The sequence below is a fragment of the Seriola aureovittata genome, chromosome 8, assembly GCF_021018895.1.
Source record: "Seriola aureovittata isolate HTS-2021-v1 ecotype China chromosome 8, ASM2101889v1, whole genome shotgun sequence".
Taxonomy (NCBI): Eukaryota; Metazoa; Chordata; class Actinopteri; order Carangiformes; family Carangidae; genus Seriola; species Seriola aureovittata.
In genome coordinates this window covers 9023733-9044787 of record NC_079371.1, presented here as the reverse complement: position 1 = coordinate 9044787, position 21055 = coordinate 9023733, and the positions used below count along the sequence as shown (strand labels likewise).

The window sequence follows — 21055 nt, the reverse complement described above, 5'->3', positions numbered from 1 at the left end:
CTTCCGCCCTGTTTGTCAGGAATGGCGCGAAAGGCGATGATTGGATTTCATTACAACTGAGTGACCCGGGGGTGAACCTGAACTCTGACGCTAGGGGCCCATGAGCCAAATCTGACCCTCAAGTGATGATATTCGGCCCCTAAATGAAAGCTGAATATTTAAGTTGAATAGTAATCATACCTTTTACATAATCTGTCATGAACCTACAGCAGATATCAACATAAATACAAGGCTCATGTAAGTCCTAATGAAGTCCTTGTTACAAACTGGTTACAGGTAACAGTTTGCAAATGACATATTTTGTTGATTTGTGATGTGAAAATTTGTATAATACAACTTTTAACAAAAACACATTGAAAATGTTTCAAATGTTAATGTACTGTTTATTTTTGTTTCATGAACTTGACAAAGAAAAATTACAAAAAAACCTGTAATTCTGACATCCTCTAAAGTTTAGGCACCCTATTAAGTCAGTACAAACTAACCCCCAATTTAGGCAGGTATCACAGCTTGTAAATGCTTTTTGTACCTAGTTATTAGTTTATGCCTATTTCTTCTGTACTTTTCCATTTACTCACTATTGGCATTTTGTTCTCATTTTGTAATGTAGTACTTCGTACCATCCCCAAAACATGACTGAAAAACAAACAAAACAGCATGCTCAATTAAGCAAATTTTAATAAACATTAAATTAACAAGATTCAAAAACAAAAAAAAGTGCTATCAACAGCCATACAAGGTATGAAGTGGAATTCAAAATGTGCAGCAAGGTGAGGCTTTCAGCTTGCTGCAAGCAAACAGGGATCCAACCCTTAACATAACATTTCTTTTTAACAATTTGGAATATTTCTGAAACTTAAATATCAGAACTGTTTCTCTGTGTATTCAAAACACAAACACCAAACAATGAGCTATTTTAGCTTTTATCTCCAGACTTCATAATCATTATTTAGCCTCTATTTCCCTCCAACAAAATGAATGACCTAAAGTTGATCTGATAACTGAGCTCAGAATGGGGTCATGCAGAAGAACAGATGGCCCTAATATCCCGTACACTCAAATGTACTGAAACTACTGAAAACACAGTAGTGTTGAAGAGATGTATTAATCAAAAAGAGCTGTTGTTCCCAGGATAATCCAGGTCTTTGTGCCCTCAGTCAAAGAGCTCATCAAGGACGCTGGCTGAGGTGTGACGTGTGGAGGGCTGCAGAGCAAAAGCAGTATGAAAGTTTCAGTATGCCAGGAATGTAGTCCTTAATGTTGATATAAAAAAATATTTGCCAAGCAAAGAAAACCCACACAAACTGCATAAATAAACCACTAGATGCACTGTCCCAACTTCACATCTATACTTCATGCCTCTCTTAGCCTAAACAAATTCTGAATTTATTTATGCTTTATTCATTATACGCTGGCCGTATAAGAACTGCTGCTATAATGTGCCATTAATGAGTCCATAGTCAGCTCCACAAATCACAAGCAAAATATATTTTCATAGGCACTGATTCAACTGTAGCTCAGCTGACCTGCTCCAATACAGTGGCGCAGGGTATGACATGTTTCTAAGTTTCAACAAAAACTGATAACAGATTTTAGAGAAAGCAAAAAATACATTATTTTTTCTAAAAGTCACACACATATACTTTTAGAAAAAATAATGTATTTTTTGCTTTTTCTAAAATCTGTTTTATATATATATATATATATATATATATATATATATATATATATATATACATACATATATATATAATTTTTTTTTTTTTACCAATGTATATGGAGATTCATTGTCAGAGTCACTTTCATAATCCTCAATCTCAGCTTCCTCTCTTTCTGCATCGTCATCCTCAATCAGAGACAACCTGTGGTACACACACACAGATCAGTTTTGCAGGTAGCTATCATATTCACATTTCCTAAATACTAAAAGAAGATTCTGGGATGACACCATTTGTATCCTCCCTTTTGTTAGATCAGTCTTACAAGGTGAGGTGAGAGTTCAGGTCTTGCTGATCCACACTGCGGCCACTCTGGCTGGGGGGCAGCTGGCGTCGTTTGATGGGCTTCACCTTTCGCAACTGGGGCCTGGAGAACAGCAGCGGGTAAATTTTTGCAGCCATGAAGTCTTTCTCATGCTAGTACAAATGCTAGCTGGTTGTTAAAATGTTTGAAGCACATGTTAAGCTGTCTTTTCTTCCCTCTCCTATCTCTCCATCTACATAACATTTCTATCTAACTACCATGTCTGCAATAATTTGAGCATGTGTTAACAGTTGAGGAAAAGGAACTGTATATGACTTTATTTCAACAGATAAAAAAGATTGTCAGTAGGACCTTATCTTGTCACAAATGTTTCTGCAGTTGCAACATGTGCCCAGAGGGATTAGCTTTTTCCTCTAGTGGCCAAAATGACTGGTTTTGCCCGGTAACACTGCACAAGTTGTTCATTTAGGACAGAACAGAGAGTGGCTGGCTCTTGGCTGATAAGACTGACAGAAGGTAATTGACCCTTGGCAATTTCCACCATTTGGCAGGTGCCTGGCTGTAATTTCCAACCTCTGAAATAGAGATGGTAGATAGTGCAGACGTGTTGATGATCAAACTCAATTTACCCTGAGGAGAACTCTTCCTCGGACTCCAGCTCAGTTAAGCCGCTGCCAATGTCAGACCCTGTTGCTGTGGGTTTCCTGGAGGCCATCTGCTTGGCTGGCTGTCTCTGGACAGTGGAGGTATAGGCCGGGGTGTGAAGGCTGCTGTGGATACTGCTGCTGTCCAACCAGGATCCTCTGGCAGTGCTGGATACTGAACCAAATGAGACAGCAGTCACCCCAGAACGTTACTAACTATGGCATTTTGTTCATTGTATGGATTTTACAATCTCAACACAGAACATAGATCAGACACAGTCCAATGGATTCACAAACACATTAGCACCAACACGGCGAGAGGTTCATTTCCCAGGCAAAAGAAAAAGCTTGAGTGAGAATTCCTCTGAAAATTAAACACCTTTGAATTTAGATTGTTGGTTAGATATAAAAGGGAATTTGAAGATGTTACCTTGGGTTTGGGAGAACTTCTGATTGGCTTTTTTATTTACTATTTTCTTCTACAATTGAACAAAAAATGATGGAAAGATTAATCAATAATGAAAACAGTCATGTGTTGAGGCTTAGAGAAACCCTTTTCTGACCAAATTACTAATAACTCCAACACCCAACTTCAAGAAGGGAATTAGACATCGTTCCCAAATCATTCACGTTGCATCTTTTTAAAATATTAGTGGTAATGCATACTGTGTCTCCATGGACACAGGGCCTTTGTGTAGCATGTGTGGCCATCTCACCGAGAGCCGTGGTCTTCTTGCGTTTAGCTACAGGAGTATCACTTCCCTGCTCCCGCTCTCTGGGTCTGGAGGAGGAGCGAGCCTCCAGAGAGCGCTGATACAGTCTGACTGACGGCCTGGAGAGGGCAGCACTGGGACACTCTGATTTCAGCAGTGCAGCCCTGGGAGGGGACGTCACAGTGACAGAGGGATGAGGACAAAGACCAAGGAAACCTTTGTTCATGTTTAGTGGTTCAGTTTCTTCAGGCTTCTGTAAATTATGGTGAATCAATTTTGATCCAGTTAAACCATTAACACACAAACTATGATGGCATTTCAAGAATTAATATATTAGGATAAACATTACTTTCTGTTTGAATTATTTTGAATGAAAAACTAATTTTAATACAAAAAAAGCTTGATTTAGCAGCTTTAGTCCAGAGTTTAAAAAATGACAGCTTTAATCCCTCTTTTGCACCACTGACAGTAAGTTCCAGTATCACATTTCTTTTCCTGTGTATTTGTATATACTTGCTTCTTACTTTTACACAATAAAGACTGAAAAAGTAAAGTTTCCTAAATCATGTTTTCATAAAAGAAGAAAATCACTTTTCTTTGCTGTGATTCTAAAATAACCTACATATATCTACTGAATGATAACAGAGATCTGCTAAAACATTGGCACTGGATTCAGCAAGTTTAACAGTGAACATGTTTGAGTGTTTTAGGTCCTCACAGCTGGGCACTGTCCTGTAGCAGCAGCTTAAAACTGAACTCGCTGAGGATCTCCAAGAAGGCCACATTTGGGAACTGCTCCTCTCCTTCCTGTGGGTCCCGAAACGCAAAACGCATACCGTCCCTGAGAGCATACACAACACACACAATAGCTCTAACGTAAAAAAACACATTTTAAAACACAGAATGAACAACTTTAGTGTAAAAATTACAACCTCCAAGTGTGGCAATTCATTATAAACTCTGAGTTTATTATCAGGAAAGAGGAAATCTGTGTTGGAGGAGACCCATCGCTTTTTTTTTTTTTTTTTTTACTGAGCTTGTGCTGCTTCAATGAGCTGAAAAACTGCGTGAGCAATAAGAAAGTAAAACAGTAAATTCAAACTTTAATGAACCGAGTGATAAGCTGACACATCTGGTCTGTATGTGGTGACATTGACATGTGTTTTACTGACGTGTGCAGGGCCACCAGTGGTTTGCGGACACGATGAAGATCGACGCCAAAGCTCATGGCGAGCCTCTTGGCCAAGTCTCTAATCTCATTGAGATCCTGCCTGCTGTGGTCCTCTGTTAGCATCTCCGAGAACAGCTGAATACACATGACATGACTTTACGTAAACATCACCATGAAAATTTTTTCCTTTATATGTAAACGGCACACAATCGTCATCAGACCATCATGATGATGTTCGTCAGATGCTGAAGAAAAAACACCAGTCAGCTGTCAAATGTTAATCAAATCAAAATACGGTCAACATTTGGTAAAACTACTTTTAGCATGATGCAGAATTAGTACTATCATCATAATTTATGTCAACTTTCAAACAACAAATTCCCTGTGAAATGTCAAGCATTTATTAAAAGTTCATTGCTACCGTACTTCACAAGAAAAATTCCCGGACAGTCTAATTATCAACTTTAACATTATTATTAAGGTGTTAACAAGTGCACACCTGCTGGAGGCTCAGGCACAACGTCTTGGCGCTCTGTACAGGACTGATGAGCTTGCTCTTGTTCACAGTCTCTTTAATGATGTCACCAAAGTCTTTAAAGTACTGAAGCAAACCGGAAAAGAAAAGAAAAAAACTCAGTTATGATCATTAGTCTATTTAATTAACATCACAGGCTAAATGTCTAAAAATGTAAAAATAATTCTCTGTTCTAGTCGTCTGTGCTTCTTTTAGCCACTGTTCCTCTGACTCATTCTTAGCACCTCACTGGTTGTAAAACAGATTCTCTCACCCTCCTCCGCTCTCTTCAACATCCTCTCCATTATTCATTTTTTTATGTTTGACAAACTTTTCCTAACCTGTTAATTTAATGACAGTCTAACTAACCAAATAAGTCAACTACTACTAAACTCACAAATTAAACTATTTTTCTTACATATGCTCACAATTATGAGACCCAACCGGTCGATGAAATCAATGTGTGCTAATAATGTATAATACTAAACTGTCCCTTCAGGCCCTTATCGCCATCTCCACCTTGCTGTAGTGCTTGAACACATCGGTGGCGGCGGCGAGGTCCAGCACCCCGTAGATGACCAGCTTACAGTAGCCAGCCAGCTGGTTGCGCTTCCTCTGGAGAACAGTTATCTTCGTCTCTTCCTCACCTTCAGCTAAACAGGACAGCCAGGGTGGAAGAATGGGAAGGTGGAGGAGAGAAGAGACAGATGTGGCAGTAACAGACCAATAGTTAACTTATTCTTTCACATGTTGATAACAAACAAGGAAAACAGAACATGTGATGAAAGACTGGTGTTTCAACGTTTGGAAATCTGCAGTACATTGTGAAATACTGGGAAAAAAAAAAAGATAAGTTACAGGAGAAGATTCTCAAAACAAGACATAAAAAACTATGTCCACGGGCATAAATGAGGGTGGGGTCACCTGGGAGACATTCAGCATTAAAATTCAGCATTTCCAAAACACGACATCTTCACAAGGAAAACAAAATCCTTTTTCTGAACGTCACTATTCAAGTGAAATCTGCAACCGTGTTTTCACTTTGTCAACACTGTGTCAAAGTGCTTCTGTAAAAGTACCAGAGTTTATGCAAACATTTACTGGAGTGGGTGTTTTTCACTTGGTGTCAAAGTAACATTGAGTAGGGCTGGAATTTATGATTACGGGATCTGTTTTACATTTGGGTCAACTCTCATCTGCACAATCGCTCTATTAGGCTACATAGTAGTAATAGTAGATAGTATAATAATAGCCGACACATGTAAGGCCAAAACAAGGAAAAAGTTACGGATTCAAAAACAAAATTAGTTTAGAACCATAACAAACCTGTATGATTAATTGAGGAGTCAATCCAAAACAGAATACATACCTTGAACTTCAAATTTAAAGGAAGCCTGTGAAATGTTCTTGTAAAATAAGTTATGTTAACATTTAGCGGTATTCACCATAACACACTGTGTGTATCTTTGCAGGCCAAGAAACGTGTTGAATGCATTTCCTTACTCATTATAGGTTTTAAATGAATATATAGATAACTCAAAATCAATCAATATGAAAACGATTGTGACAGTACTTTTGGTCATATAATCCCAGCCCTACCATCCAGCTCAGCATCTTCAGACTCAGTGAAGATGTAGTCCAGGAGGAAAGCAGCCAACTCAGAGCGCAGGGAATCAGATGGAAGGTGGACCAGAGCTTGGAGGGTGGGATAAGAGCGGACTGAACTAAGACTGTACAACAGCAGCAAGTCACACAGCAGCTCAAATGCCTGTGGATGGAGGGACATAAAAAAACTTGAGAATTTACTGCCTCTCAATATCAAAATTCAGATCTTAACCACTCCAATATAATGACCATGATGTCAGTTTGTCTGATCAGCCCGTTCCTTGTCAAAGGATCACACAGGGACAACTTCACCAACGCTTTTTTAATATAGAGATTTAAATATTTGTCTATGGTCTCATTTCAACATAATATTGCTGCACTGCTAGTTCATATGTGGGGCAATGCTAATTGTAAGGTAACACTTTACCCCGAGTCCCCCTAATTAACATTTATAAGCAGTATATAAACATTTCCTAAATGGTTTATAACACATATAAATGTAGTTGCAGGTAGATCTAAGTGATTATTACAATATTTCTCAGCAACTATAATGAAGTGCTCCTGTGGGTAGAGCCTTCTTTATGAACACATAATGAATGACAAAATAGTAAAGTAAACCCTTTATCAAATCTTTGTATACTGTTTACAAACACTAAATATGGGGACTGTAAGTGAAGTGTTATCACTGTAACTAAGCTCTTACCTGATCTCTGATCTCAGTCTGGTTCAGAGACAGACATGTCTGACAGACTCTGCAGAACGAACGCACCTCCTTCTTCAGACGCTTCAGTTCAGCCTGGAACAGAAGGTGACGGAGGTACAGAGATATATTATCATCTTATCAATGTGTAGATTTTATGTGTGTAGGATTGGAATGAGGTGCAGTGTAAAGTTAATTTTATTCAATGAGCAATATAAATTTAAATTCAGCTCTTTACAAACACACAAACAATAGTTAACCCCATGAACTACAACTTCCACCACTAATCAGTTTATTAGGTTGAAGTATGGAGTTAGTGTAAGGGCAGGGTCCATGGTGACATTAGGGATCCTTAAATCTTGATGACACACTTGTCATGTGATGCCTTAAAGAGCTGAAGATGAAATCTGATGTATCCAATCAAATGACTCTCTTCCTGGTAACTACACATTGCAACCTGCTGTCAAAGCATAGAAAAAATTATAGTCTATTGATAAAATTCCCCACCATTACTTTGCCCTTATTATCTTAAATTACATGTGGATGCATCTTTACGTGAGTATTTCACACACGACAAACTCGTCAATTTCAGCAACGCTACAAAACATGAAGACAAGACAAGGAAGGCAAACAACACAAGCAAGAGATTTGTATGCATGTAAAAAAACACACACAAATGGTTTCATGAGTAACAATGACATGATCAGTGTGTGTGAAAGAGTGAGAGAAAAACTGCAGAAAAAGTGAAAATGAGCTCAAAACAAGAACAAAGGATTGAACGAGTGAAGAAGGATTAAAATGAAGAAAGATAGAATGAGACACGACAAATATATGAAGAGAAACAGTAAGAAAAGTGTGAACCAGCAGGAAATACATATCTGAGTGTCGTTGCGGGTTTGGATGCACACTAACAGATTGTTGTGTTAATTGCCTGCTGTCTGCGCAGCTGGTGTATTGTTGAACAACACAGACGAGAACAGCTCCACAAACACACAGGAAGGCCACCAACATGGTCGCCACGAGTTGGCTGTGGTGTGACAGCAATCATGAAAGTATTACTCATGTCGGTTGGCCCATGTCATGCAGGTAGGCAGGGTGTTAGTGTGTGAAAGACTGAGAGAAGGTCAAACTTGTTCAAAACATCAAATGGAGATAAAACTTTTGTGGTCTTTTATGATGTCAGCGGCGCACCTCGTTTGGTTTGGAGTTCACCGCATTCACTTTGGCCCACATCAGGTGAAGGGCTGCACACTTCAGAGCCGACACCATCAGCTGAAATTATAAAAAAGTACGATAAAAAAAAGTTTTTAAAAATCAATTTTGTAGAAATTTCAGTGCAATCAGCAAAAATATTTTAATTCAGCTCTTCCAAGCTGATTCCTATCTACATAAAACTCATTAAATATGCCAAGCTGAAAAAGGCCTCTATAGGATAAGAAGCAAATGTCAGAACTTCATTTGACTAAATTCATCAAACTCCTTGTTTAGCCCGAACTCAAATGCTCTGAGCAAAATTCAGGTGGCACGAATCAAAATCCAGTGGTCACTTAATGCAATTTACATGATTCCACAATCAATTTTCAGCTTCATGAAGCATATCTTACATTCTTGTTTTTCTTGATTATCATAGAAAATCTTTGGTCTGAACCACCTGAAGCTAAGGCCTCTATTATCACAATGCACCACTCAAACATCAGTGATCATCATAAACCTCCTTGTCGAGCTCTCTGGACTCCATCCTGCTCTTCAGCAGTTCAAGACAGGAGTCGAACAGCTTCCAGCCTGTCAGGTCTTTAGCACTGGACAACAAGAACACACAAGACACACAGACAACACACAATTCGTCTGTATAAAAATATATAGGATAGCTTGTACAACTACCATGTGTATTGTAAGAATGCACACCTACCTGCTCAAAGCAGCAATCCTTTTCAAGGCAGTGGCTGCACAGTATGTGTCATTCTCATCCGCAATCCCCTAGTTACACAAACACAAACTCTTGAGAGAACAGATGCTTTACATTTTTTGTTTGTTTGTTTTACAACAGAAACAACATGTTGAATAAAAACCAACAAATCCATTAGAAAAAGATATGCTGTCATTAAATATCGGGCTGGTTGTGAATACATTTTTTCCTGCTCAACTGAGCAACATCACAGAAAGGACACTTCATATTGCTAAAACAGGAGGGATGCATGAACTGTTACTTCTACAGCTGCCAACTCTGTACGAGCATGTGTGTATGCATTTTAATACATGCCATATTTGCCTGTATGAAAACTTCACTGACACAGTCACCCACCTGGAGCACGTCACTTAAGTATGTGCTGAAGCACTCGGTCAGGCTGTCCAACAGCTGGCTGAACACCAGGTGTGCGCGGGAGGAGAAGGTGTAAGAGTCAGAACACAGAGTGCAGGCCAGGTGGGAGCAAGCCTCCAACACAGTGACCTCGGTGTGCTTCTCCACAATGCCACATACCCGGGACAGCAGCAGGTCCAGATGCTGAAAGAGCAGAGGGGAGAGTGGACAGGGGAAGATGTAGGAAACAGAGGACACCAAAAAGTAGAATATGCATTGCTTGGGACAATTTTATTTAGTTTACTGGTTTTTCTAACTCACTCATGAAGCAGCCAGCAACCACAGGATAATTTGAGTATTTTAATTAAATTCTGAAGACAAGTACCTTCACAGCTGGGCTCCTCATACTCATCCTCAGAAGTGCAGACGAGATTGGTGAGAGTCTATGTGGGTGTAAACTTTTGTGTTGCAATGAAATTGGACATGCAACAAATTTTCACTGTTGCTCCACTTCACTGCAGTAATTCGTACCCACTGAGCACTTAGACACCACCGGCTCGCTTATTTTGTGTCCAAAAATCTCTTTTGGTGATGAATTTCCTTTTACAACAGAATACAGTGTCTATCTACTTTATCTTATTTACACGCCTGCTGTTGTCCATTGTGTGCCCACCCCATCACCAATCTGCGACATTAACTGAAAATTCCCATGGTCCCCGACCAGCAGGTTAGTTTTTGTTCCGATTTGTTTTATTTGTTTATTTCCTCTAATAATTAGTTTAAAATAACCATTTGTCATTTACTGTTCCTTTGTGTTATTAATATGACAATGCAAGTCATCAGACCAGATTAACTCTGAAACCCTAAATAGGACAGAAATCATTAAAAAATGTCTGAGCGCCAGCGGCTCAGTTCCTTCTATTTTTTCCCCTCTGTTCTCATTTTTTCCCTTGACGTATTAGACTACCATCTCAGCAATATACTTTAGAAAGACAGCATATTAAAGTGTGTATAGGATCGCAGTATGAAAAAAGAAGGACTTTCAATCATTTATTTAGGGAAATTCTATTGCCTTTCCACATTTCCAGTCCTCCTACCTTCTCCAGCCACTGAGCGCTGCTGTACATCTCCAGGTCGAAGTAGAGGGGAGCTTTGAGAAGGAGGCTCACCTTCCCTGCATCTGCTGAGTACTGCAGGTCAGCATATAGCACAAACTCAGTATTTCAAAATAAAAAAAACAAAAACAAATCAAAGGTATTTGATATAGTCATGTGACCTCTAATATACAATGACATTAATACAGAATTACTCTTTAGTGTAGAAACTAAGGTGGGCACTTAAAATAACTGCCAAGCACTTTTAACCCTTTGTGTATATAACGTACTGGATTAAACAACCTGCAGTATCAAGTATGTTAAGTGAACTGTGGCTGTGTACCTTGGTCAGTAGCTGTGGCAGTAAAGGGATGAAGTGAGTAGTGATGCGTCTCTTGTCTTGTTCCTGCATCTTCTTATCCTTCATACTCAAGATCTAATCACACATTTACATTCAGTGAGCGGGAACAGGCAATCAGTCACGACATTTACATGCACATGTGCGCAGACGAAAAAAGGCACATATTGTAAGTGCGTCCACTATGTTTCACATGTGTAAGTTACATGACCACAGACGGGACAAATACCACCACTGCACCGGAAAACCTGAAATGTTTATGAATTACGTGGTTGGATATTTTCAGGAAACCATATAAGAGGTCAGTAAACTGTGCTATTAGATGCTGTTGGGCATCCATATTGATATACTTTGTTGTTCTAAATATTCCCATGTAAATGACCAGAAATGAAATTAATATGTTCACTGTACTAAAATAACACTCTTTCAAACAACGTGCAACATTTCATGCCCAGCACTCGTCATTCACTGTAATTAACCATCCATCTTAAAATGTGATCTAACCCGAGACTGAGGAAATCAAGTATTAGTCAGTGGAAACACATATTCAGACAAATAAACCAGACTAGAAAGTTTCATATTGTAGCTTTAGAAATATGTCTTTTTGTATGATAGGTGAGTAGAGAGGTAAAAACAAAGAATGATATTTCTCTCGCCCCCAAGCTCCACCGTGCCATAAACCATAAAACTACAGAGAATTATGTGTGTCTATGTGTGTCATCACCTTCTTGCCCTGAGTTCTCCCAACAGGTGGGGTTGCCTGTGCTGCCTGTCTGATGGCACACATCATCAGGTCTATGAGAACCCCCTCCTCCTCGTACACCAGACCTGACAACAGAGACGCAGAGACAGGAGCAGAACTGAGTGGGTGATGTTTGAGACAACACAGAGCAGGGAACAGAGACGGAGCAGCACAAGTTGGAAGACGGAGCAAACTTGATGTTTTTATTTTCACTGTGATGATACATGAGATTTATCTTTTAGTTAAGCTGGGCTGTCTGCACTGACTCCATGAGTCCATACCCAGCGGTGAGTGTTGCTCAGACTGCTTATCGTGTCTACACAGTCTCATTTCATTCCTCTCACCAGCCTCCTGTAGCAAGAGCGCCGTCATAGTCTCCCAGTCTCTCAGCTCGGACCCCGCCACATCCCACAGACTGTCCACCAGGTACGCCCCGTGCTCATGAAACTGTTGAGAGTGAATGAGTTCTTTTACCTCAGGTGTACAGCACCGGTGCGTTACTGAACTATACTCCATCATTCAGAATTTAAAATGTAATTGGATGTTTTGCTGTTGCTGTTGTGAAAATAAGATCTTTTGAGGAGTATAAATATTTTTTATTATTAGTCTACGCTTCATCATGAAAACATAACTGCAAATGTCCTGTAGGAAACATTGGTGGGAATTTACTTTGGATCCCACTATTTTAGCTTTGTTGGTCAATCTGTTTGTGCTTCTTAAAATCACACTGCCAGAAAAACATCTCACTTCTGTATATATTCAACCATTATTCAATTTTAGTTTCAGGCAAAATATAAAACAAAAGACTGAACTAAAGGAGTTGGAGCAGATTATCTATATGCGCATTTTATCACATTGTCAAATTATTCTACTTTCAAACAAAGGGGGAGAGAGAGAGAGAGTAGGAAATGTCCTTCTACCTCACTCTGGATGTAGAAGGAGATGAGGATTTGAAAGAAGGCTGCATTGCCACTTATTTCATTCTCCTGGCTGTCACTGGCAATCATACTTTTCAGTCTGACACACACACACACAAAAAAACAATAATCTTCAAAATAAATCAACCAGAAATATAGAAATGAGTAACTGCAGATGACGAGAAAGACTGATTCCACATGCAGGTGGCAATAAAATAACGTAATCACACCACAAACCGCACTAGAAAAAGGTTGTCAAATACAGAATGAGTCACACACAAAAAACACCCTGAAAGAAAAACATTACCAGTCTGCACATTAGTCTGACAATGTGGGGAAAGGAAGGATGAACGTGTACTTGTTGTAGAAGAAGACGCCGGCTGCAGATGCCAGGCCTCGGTGTGCCGCGTATACCAGAGGATAGATGTGGCTGCACTCATCTTCACCCAGGCCTTCCTCTGTCTTCCTGCATTGTGAACAAATACAAACACATACAGGTCAATTAGTGTCACATTAAAAATAAAATGTGGAAAATCTCTTTGTCATCAAGAACTGGACTTATTCTTGTTAAGTGATTTGTTTTGATTTTTAACTGAAATTTTCTTGCACGATAGGATTTTTAAACAATATTTTTTCCACATAATTAAACAGACCTTTAATAACCAGCAGTTCCAGATCTTGAATTTCATTACCACTTTGTCATCTCTCTTGTTCATCAATCTTAAAAACATCTAATTAACATGTGACTTGAGTCAGTTGTGTGAGGTGTTGGCCAACGTGAGAGCTCACGACTCATGTTGTGAATCATAAACAATTACAACAAAAAGTGTTATCACAGTTAGTAACAATTTCACATCTATTGTTGAGAAGCTGGATTATTGTTGCGGAGCACAAATGTGAACAACCAGGATATATTTGCTTCACTTGAAATGTTTTACTCAGGCATCTTGAACAGTTTCTCATTCAGGGATTTGAAAAAAAAAAAAGCTTCAAACCTTTAAACCAACACTACCCATATGAAGTATGGTATATATGGTGCAAAGACTAACTGAATTCAGCAAAAAGATTTAGTTGGCATCATAACTAATGCTCTAAACTGCAACTGAATATATCTTTTTTGTAAGTAAAACTTAAAAATATCTATGCAGAAAAGATGAAAAGGCGCTTGAAATTGTATTAGTAAAATTTACTATCTTTGGCATGTCTTGATCTCCTAAAATGAAATGCCTGCACTGTATGTTGGAAATAGCGGCACGGAGAAGCCACCAGAGACAGAAAAACCCCTCACTGTTGGATCAGCAGCAACAGATTGACCACTTCCACTGCCACGTCTGCCTCCTTGTCCAGCACCATGCTGAGCATCCTCTCCTAAACACACACACAGACAAATGCACAATCATGCAAGCAAATAAACAGGCATAAATAGGACATTCACAGACATGCATCAATGTACCCACACCCACAGACACACATGCACGCGCACAAACCCAATGATTAGACACAAAGCCGTGGCATGAAAACCATTTATCTGCTGCAGCACATGCGGCTTAGGAGGGTTTTTATGTGTTTGAGAAGAGCTTATTAACCATCAGTAACCAGCAGCAATTAACAAACCCAGACAAAGGAATAGACCAGACCATCAAAACAGGAATGGCAGGGAAAAAAAAAAAAGGAAAGGAAATAAGGGGAGGGGGTACAAAATACTGGGAAGGGAGACATAGGCAGGCAACAAAACAAAAACAATACAATAAGCTGAAACAATAGATTAAAGAGAGATGCTGAGGCAGACAGACATTGGGGAAAAAAAGAGGGAGAAAAGAGGAATTAAATGAGGTGTGAGCCCAATCCAGAGGGATGCCTCACTTTAAATCTGCTGGTGAAAAGCTCCAGGCGGCCAATGAATTCCTTCTCCTGGTACAGACCCTGCAGGGCACGCACACACTGCATACGCACTGGACTTTGCTAAGGGAAGGGAAAAAAAGAAGAGTACACTAACACACTTTCTCTAACCTGCATACAGACTAATTCCCAAGTCTGTTCACAGTGAACACTTCTCTTTGTGCAAGTGTGTATGTGATCCTTCTTGTGTCTGTGCGCAGCTGGTCTACAGTTGTGTCTGGTATGAGGGGCTGTCAAAGCCTGTTACGAATGAAAATAAAATAAGAAGTGGCTCAGTCTGTACTGCCCAATTCCCCATGCACTGCAGTCCTTGTCACTGTTGTTTTCACTGCCGGCCTGAAGAGAGCTGCAGACAGAAAGGTGCTACTGCTATGTTACGTTTTGTTGCCGGTCATGGGAAATCAGGAAATAAATGAAAGACATTACACTTCTAATAACACTTTATTTTGTAATGTAGTTTCAATTGTCTTGTCCTGTGTGTGTTCAACCTTATCATGCAGGGTCCAGCCCAGGTATTTGAGACATCCATCATTCAGGAAGTCTTCAGGGTCCGTTTTCAGCCACATGCCAAGCTCCTCAATACATGCCACCCGGATCTCAGGCAGCCGATCCCGGTAACGGTGCACAAACACACCACGGAAGCTACTGTTCATCATGGAGGAAAGCTCCTCTCTTTTCTCCCACAGCTAGAACACATACATGCGAAACAAATGCATATAGACATATACAACCAGGATTGTGAATAAATCAGTAGCCAAGTCACCCGGGCTCCTGTCCACATGTTTCATCCGTTTTTTTACAGTGTGTGTTCCAGCTGAGGCAATCATCACAGCATAAAATGTTCCTCATGTCAAACTTTTTCCAGATTTTATAGTGACTAAAATCATACAAAAGTATCCTTTGTTCTACTTCTAATGCTACTTTATCAGTTTTAATAATGACACTTAAAGCATGCATTATCTGTTGTCCCTGATATAAAGGCTCCTGTCTTCATACCTCAGAATTTCTGTGTTTTACAATGCATGACAAGTAGGGGGAAGAATTTCAAACCACACAGCTAATAAAAAAACTGTTTCTAACAAGCACGTTGCCAAGTACCTATTTGCAACTGTTTAAAGGGGTTTCAGGCAAAACATATCTTATATATGTATATTTCAGTTTGATCACTGTTAACAATTGAGAAAACATTGGTCCTCTCATTGTCCTTTGTGTCCTTTGTATCCTAAAACAAACTTCCACGGTTTTCCTCATAAGGTCAATGTCACTTTAATGTCCTGACCTGCATGTTTATGTAAGAGTGACTGTGTCTCCACTCATGCCAGCGTTTGTGTGTGTGTGTGTGTGTGTGTGTGTGTGTGTGTGTGTGTGTGTGTGTGTGTGTGTATGTGTATGTGTATATGTGTTACCTCACTGATGGTGGCCTGCAGCTCCTCCAGTCTGTCAGAGGCTCTGTCATGTGCCCTCTTGCTGCTCTCAGTGTTGTATTGCCGCTGGGTGGTCTGCAGCTGAACAGACACTAGCACAGCTACTTCCACCACCCCAGTCATCAGCTTCATGGCTAAATAAAAAAAGAAAATAGAGGTTAACAAGGTCAGTCTGGGAGGTTTCACTGGCATGGAGTTATTGAAGAAAAAAAAAAAAACTGAATGAATCATTAAAAAACAAACAAACAAGAAAACCCTTCATCTCCTGCCCTTTTGGCTAAAGCCAAACCCTGGCTTCCTCTTTAACATGCCAGTTTTCACTTCATGGTATTCATTTTTTCAACAGATTTTACAGTTTTAATTTAGAAGTATGTAGCACTCAATAGGTAAATTCACAGTCCGTGTTTATGGAGCAGGTTATAAACTATGTGCCATAAAAATCCTCAACTGGTGACTGAAGCCTTTTTAACAGCAGTACAGAAAGTAAATCCTTGACAATAAAGTACAGTACTAATCATAATATGGATAAGCTGTTGAATTTTATTTGGTGATTTGGTCGTAAGAAAGGAACTAATTACATGGTTAAGCAGGGGCTCCAAAAGAATACAGTGAGAAACAACAAAAGCAAGCTGTATAGGATGAGTATATTCTGGAAAAACAAAAGAACTTAAAACAGATGTCAGCTGAAAGGAGCAATTTGTTCTGCCGCCCGGAGAAGCTAAAACCTCTGGTATCACAGGCACGGATTGCAGGTTTTCAAACTAAAGCGAGTGACTTCAGTGATTAATATACAAAAGTGAAAACTACCAATCGAAGAGTGTAGCCTCAAAGCTCCCCTGTGAAATCAGAATACTTTTCTGTTTTAGACACCTGTATTGTACCAATATGCTTACCGAACAGGGTGCTGGTGTGTCTGAAGGCTCGGACCTGGGAGTCAGACAGGCCAGTGAGCAGGGCCAGCAGGGAGGGGAAGAGGTATTCATCATAAATGAGGCTATTCTGAGAGGAGCGCACCAGAACCTGAGCAAACTCGCACAGGCCGGCTTTGAAACGCTTCTGCTGGGGGCCTGAAGTGGACAGAGGGTAGTTCACTGAATCCTGGAGGAAGACAGGTAACAAAAGAAATGGAGGAAACATCGTACACTGTGCCTAGTATATTTATTTGAGGCGGAAGCCTGTGGTTTGCTCTGCTAATGACGATTATGTCAGCAGCGAAACAAAGTGATTAACTCATTAATGTGTCCATTTATCAGTATTAAGAGATTAATTAGGGTGTTCCATCACACTGTACTCCATCCTTTAGATGATAATCTCCTGGGATATGGAGGTCATTCGACTTTCTCAACTAACTCCAGCAGGATTATTAGTAGACAGAAGGGATGACTAACCCTAAATGCAATTGCTGATCTATAATAATAATAATATTAATAATAATAATAATATTCATTTTTTAGGATTTATCTAAACGAACATAAACTATATCTGCACAAGTGTTTTTCTTGTCTCACCTCACTGAACTCCTTAGTTAGTGTGCTGATGATCTCAGCATTCTGCATGCTGTCAAACATCTCTCTACTAACCACACCTGCACAAAAGAATAAAAGGTTAACACAATGTTCCACATTAGGAATTAAAGTGGACTAAGATAAGAATAATGATACAATAATGCTGGTTCTTAAAAAGTTTAATTACATGATATGATTTCTTCTCATTTTCACTGCACCCTCACAAATATTGATATAATGTGTTGTCAGTGGACAGAGGATTAGCACAGCCCTTACACACTGCATCGTTAGCATAGCAGGAGATCAATAGCAGACTGCTGATCATTGCCTGAGCTGAAATTGAAAAGATAATCTGTTCAACTTTGACCCACACCCCCCACCTCTCATCTCCTGGCCTCCCTCTTGACCTCTGACCTTTGCATCCGCAGGCCCGGACAATGAAGTTGATGAGCACCAGCAGCCCCACCTCTCGGTTTTGCTTGTAGCTGTCCAGCCATTCGTCCACCACTGCCTTAAGATTGACATAGAGACAGCAACCAATCAGAATGCTGCACTCAGATCAAAGAGCAGATGGATATGATAATAATATATCGTTTGAATAACATTATCGAGTTCAGCTTTAACCTTTCTTCCAACCACTGGTCTTTTGTGTTTTACTTTGTAACATATGTGCATGTGCATGCCCCATCTTTTTCTTCCCCTTATATTTCTGGCCTTCCAGTTTTATTCACCAACTCCTTTGCATAATCATTTTTGTCAACCGTAGCATGATTATACATACAAAGACACTCCTTCAGAGCATCTGTTGTATTAATAATAGTGTACATTTGAAATGCAGTAAATGCAATGTAAAAAAAAGGAGTAAAATTTAGCCAAAAACTGAGAAACCTTCGTGATGCTATTGAATTTCTTAAACTGCTATTTACTAGGTTTGCCGAATGTGCTGTATGAGTGGGCCTTCACCTAGAATCACCACCTGCATTGTGTTGCTGTTCTATTCTGTAGTGACAGACCCTTTTTTATTACTGATCACCACACTTTTTTTTGTCTTTCTATTGTTATATGGTCCCTCTTTTCTAGTCTTTACCCAGAGGAGACTGGGTATAGGACAACAATAGTTGGGATGGACGTGTGCTGTCAATCATTGACTACACTACTCCTTCCTCTTTGCGTATCAAAGGCAATTCTGTAGGGTCACATCAGTCAGCCACTGACAGCACATGATTATCTGTCTCATGGTAAGCTCTTAGAGGGCTGTTTCTCTTTTCATCACACATACCTCCTTCGGCACCTCCCTCCCTTCATGTGTTTATCTCTGCAAACCATTCCCCCTTCCTTCCATGTTCTTCAGCTGAGTGTTTGCTTACCACCATAGCACTCTTTCCAGAGCGAACTGCATCATAGATATCCTCTGCACTGATACCCTGGTTCCCCTCATTCACTCTACTCACAGGTCTGTGAGAGACCTGCCTGGATGTCCCCCGGGAGTGCTGCTGCTGCAGGGAGGGGTTTAGAGGAGTGGGGATGGGGCTACTGCTGGGGCTGGATGTCGCCCTCAATGCAGCTTTACGCCTGGGTCTCTTGGGTGGCTTGAGATGAAAGAGAGATGGAAGAGCAGCTCAGCAGGGGATTTAAAGTGAATTGATGTGGTCAACTGAATTAGTGGTAGGTGTGGCAAGATATGGTGCAGGCTTGAATCAAACAGCGATCTCAGTGTTGCATGACTTCAGTTAAGACTTTTTGATCATTTACAAGAACTGAGAGATGTTTGACAATGATGCAGATTGTTTCAATACCATAAAAAATTATACTTTGACAAAATCATAAGCTACTCTCTGATCTACTTACTGGTGATCAATGTAAAGTGTGTGTAATGTGAGTAGCATCTAAATAAGCAGGAACTAGTGAAAGTAAATAAGATAATTCACCTGAGGTCCAGGAGCTACCGGTTTCCTTCGCTTAGTGGGTTTTATTGTGGCCTCATAATCACTGCCAGAGTCTGAGAAATCATCCAACTCCTCAAGACTAATAGAAAAGAAAGGAATCAATAGAAAGCCTAGCATCAAAAAATCATTCAAACATTCAGTTGTTGCACATGGGGTATCATTTATTACTTTTTGCTGTGCAGTTTTGGCTGCTATAGATGCATACATGTTGCAAATGCTTTGCAAAATGTGCCATCTTTGACATCTCCTTTTCTTTTAAGAGAATAACAAATTGTTTAGGTTCTGTTCATTTGTGGACACAATTTTAAATCACTTATGTGCTACTGATAGATGCCATACTTCATATATTACATATCAACTCTGTTCAACAACTGTGCATGAACGTTTTACTTTGTGATACGAGTCTGTGGAGTTAAGATGAAACATTCAGATGGCTGAGTAGGATTAACTTTGGGTTTGATTAACTTTACCTGTCCAAAACATAGTCTCCAGCGGCCATTTTGGGTGAAGGAGGCTCCAGGGACGGCGTGCTACTGCTGGTTAGCTGGTCTTTGCTGACACGTTTCAGGTGAAGGAGGACAAAAACTTAGTTAGCTACAAGAGCAAAACTAGCTAGCACCTTTGATAAAACTAGCTAGCTAGCTACGTATTCAACCTCATTTACAGTATTTCAAACGTCGATTATCGGACTTGGTCGACTAACAGTGATCTAACTAATAAGTCCGACCAACAGACATTTTTACAGACATATCTTTTCAAAAATGGGACCAAATCTTCGTTAAATAAATCTTTTCCGATAATGGATCGGACAATACTCGTACAGAGGATCCCTAGAACAGAAGACATTTTACCGTATCCAGCTAACTACTAAAACTAAATTATTCAATAACCATTATCCGCAAAATTATTACACAATTTTACCACCTGATAGTACAAAATAGTATGTTCCTTTCTTGGGACGCTGATTTATCGTGATTTTTTTTGTCTTGTCATTTCTGTCAGACACAAGGGCGCGGAAAAGTATGTCAAGTGATTCTGGATGCTGATTGGCCAGCGCCTCTTCAGCTCAGAAGGTGATTGGTCCTTTCAGAGGGTCACTTAATTATCATTGGTCAATCATAATACACTCTTCATTCACTCTTTTCCAATTGAACTACTCCTGAATAGTATAGGAATACAACTGTAAAATATTTATTTGCCCGACTCTCCGTATGGATATTTCTTCTATAAAATTCTACATTTTATGTCATAATATATTTCATGTCATAAATATATATAGTTTTGTATCCGTGTGTGCTCTTTCAGTCTGTCTGATCTGTGTCTGTCTGTGTCTGTCCAGTTTTTAGGACCCTGAGGTGGTTGGCTCAGCTGCTCCCCGCCCCGTCACCGCAGGCTCCTCACCCCTCTCTCCTCTGTTGGTCCTCCGCACGGTCCATTGTTCTGTATTTGATGGGCTATGGCCGGAGTCAAACAAGCCAGGGTGAAACATACAACTTCTGGTCCGATACTTCAAAATAAAATATTTATTGCCCTTGCAATGC

At 39.8% G+C, this 21055-nt stretch overlaps 1 protein-coding gene across 1 annotated transcript; it reads right to left on the bottom strand.

The window, feature by feature from the left end:
• Window positions 1–362: 362 nt before the first annotated feature.
• On the bottom strand, window positions 363–20539 carry LOC130173099 (cohesin subunit SA-2). Its single transcript, XM_056382024.1, has 32 exons — window positions 20439–20539; window positions 19985–20068; window positions 19497–19593; window positions 18936–19157; window positions 17983–18079; window positions 17572–17648; window positions 16957–17161; window positions 16046–16197; window positions 15128–15325; window positions 14604–14702; window positions 14029–14108; window positions 13099–13206; window positions 12744–12840; window positions 12168–12270; window positions 11806–11909; window positions 11067–11159; window positions 10727–10819; window positions 9633–9833; window positions 9240–9307; window positions 9042–9129; window positions 8522–8602; window positions 7334–7426; window positions 6625–6793; window positions 5545–5678; window positions 5011–5112; window positions 4513–4646; window positions 4059–4181; window positions 3344–3504; window positions 2613–2802; window positions 1984–2085; window positions 1769–1862; window positions 363–1204 (listed from the first exon to the last, which is right to left on the bottom strand). The coding sequence occupies exons 2-32, from the start codon at window positions 20011–20013 to the stop codon at window positions 1154–1156; spliced, it is 3645 nt and encodes a 1214-aa protein (XP_056237999.1). The 5' UTR covers window positions 20014–20068; window positions 20439–20539; the 3' UTR covers window positions 363–1153.
• Window positions 20540–21055: the final 516 nt, after the last annotated feature.

What these genes read in the sequence shown, in the direction of transcription:
- LOC130173099 (XM_056382024.1), bottom strand. Translation starts at nt 20,013, where the DNA reads ATGGCCGCTGGAGACTATGTTTTGGACAG. An exon ending in ACACACCAGCACCCTGTTCG is followed by an intron (nt 16,198 to 16,956) that starts GTAAGCATATTG and finishes TTTTTTATTTAG; the next exon opens with CCATGAAGCTGATGACTGGG. An exon ending in GCTCTTGCTACAGGAGGCTG is followed by an intron (nt 11,910 to 12,167) that starts GTGAGAGGAATG and finishes CTCTGTTGTCAG; the next exon opens with GTCTGGTGTACGAGGAGGAG.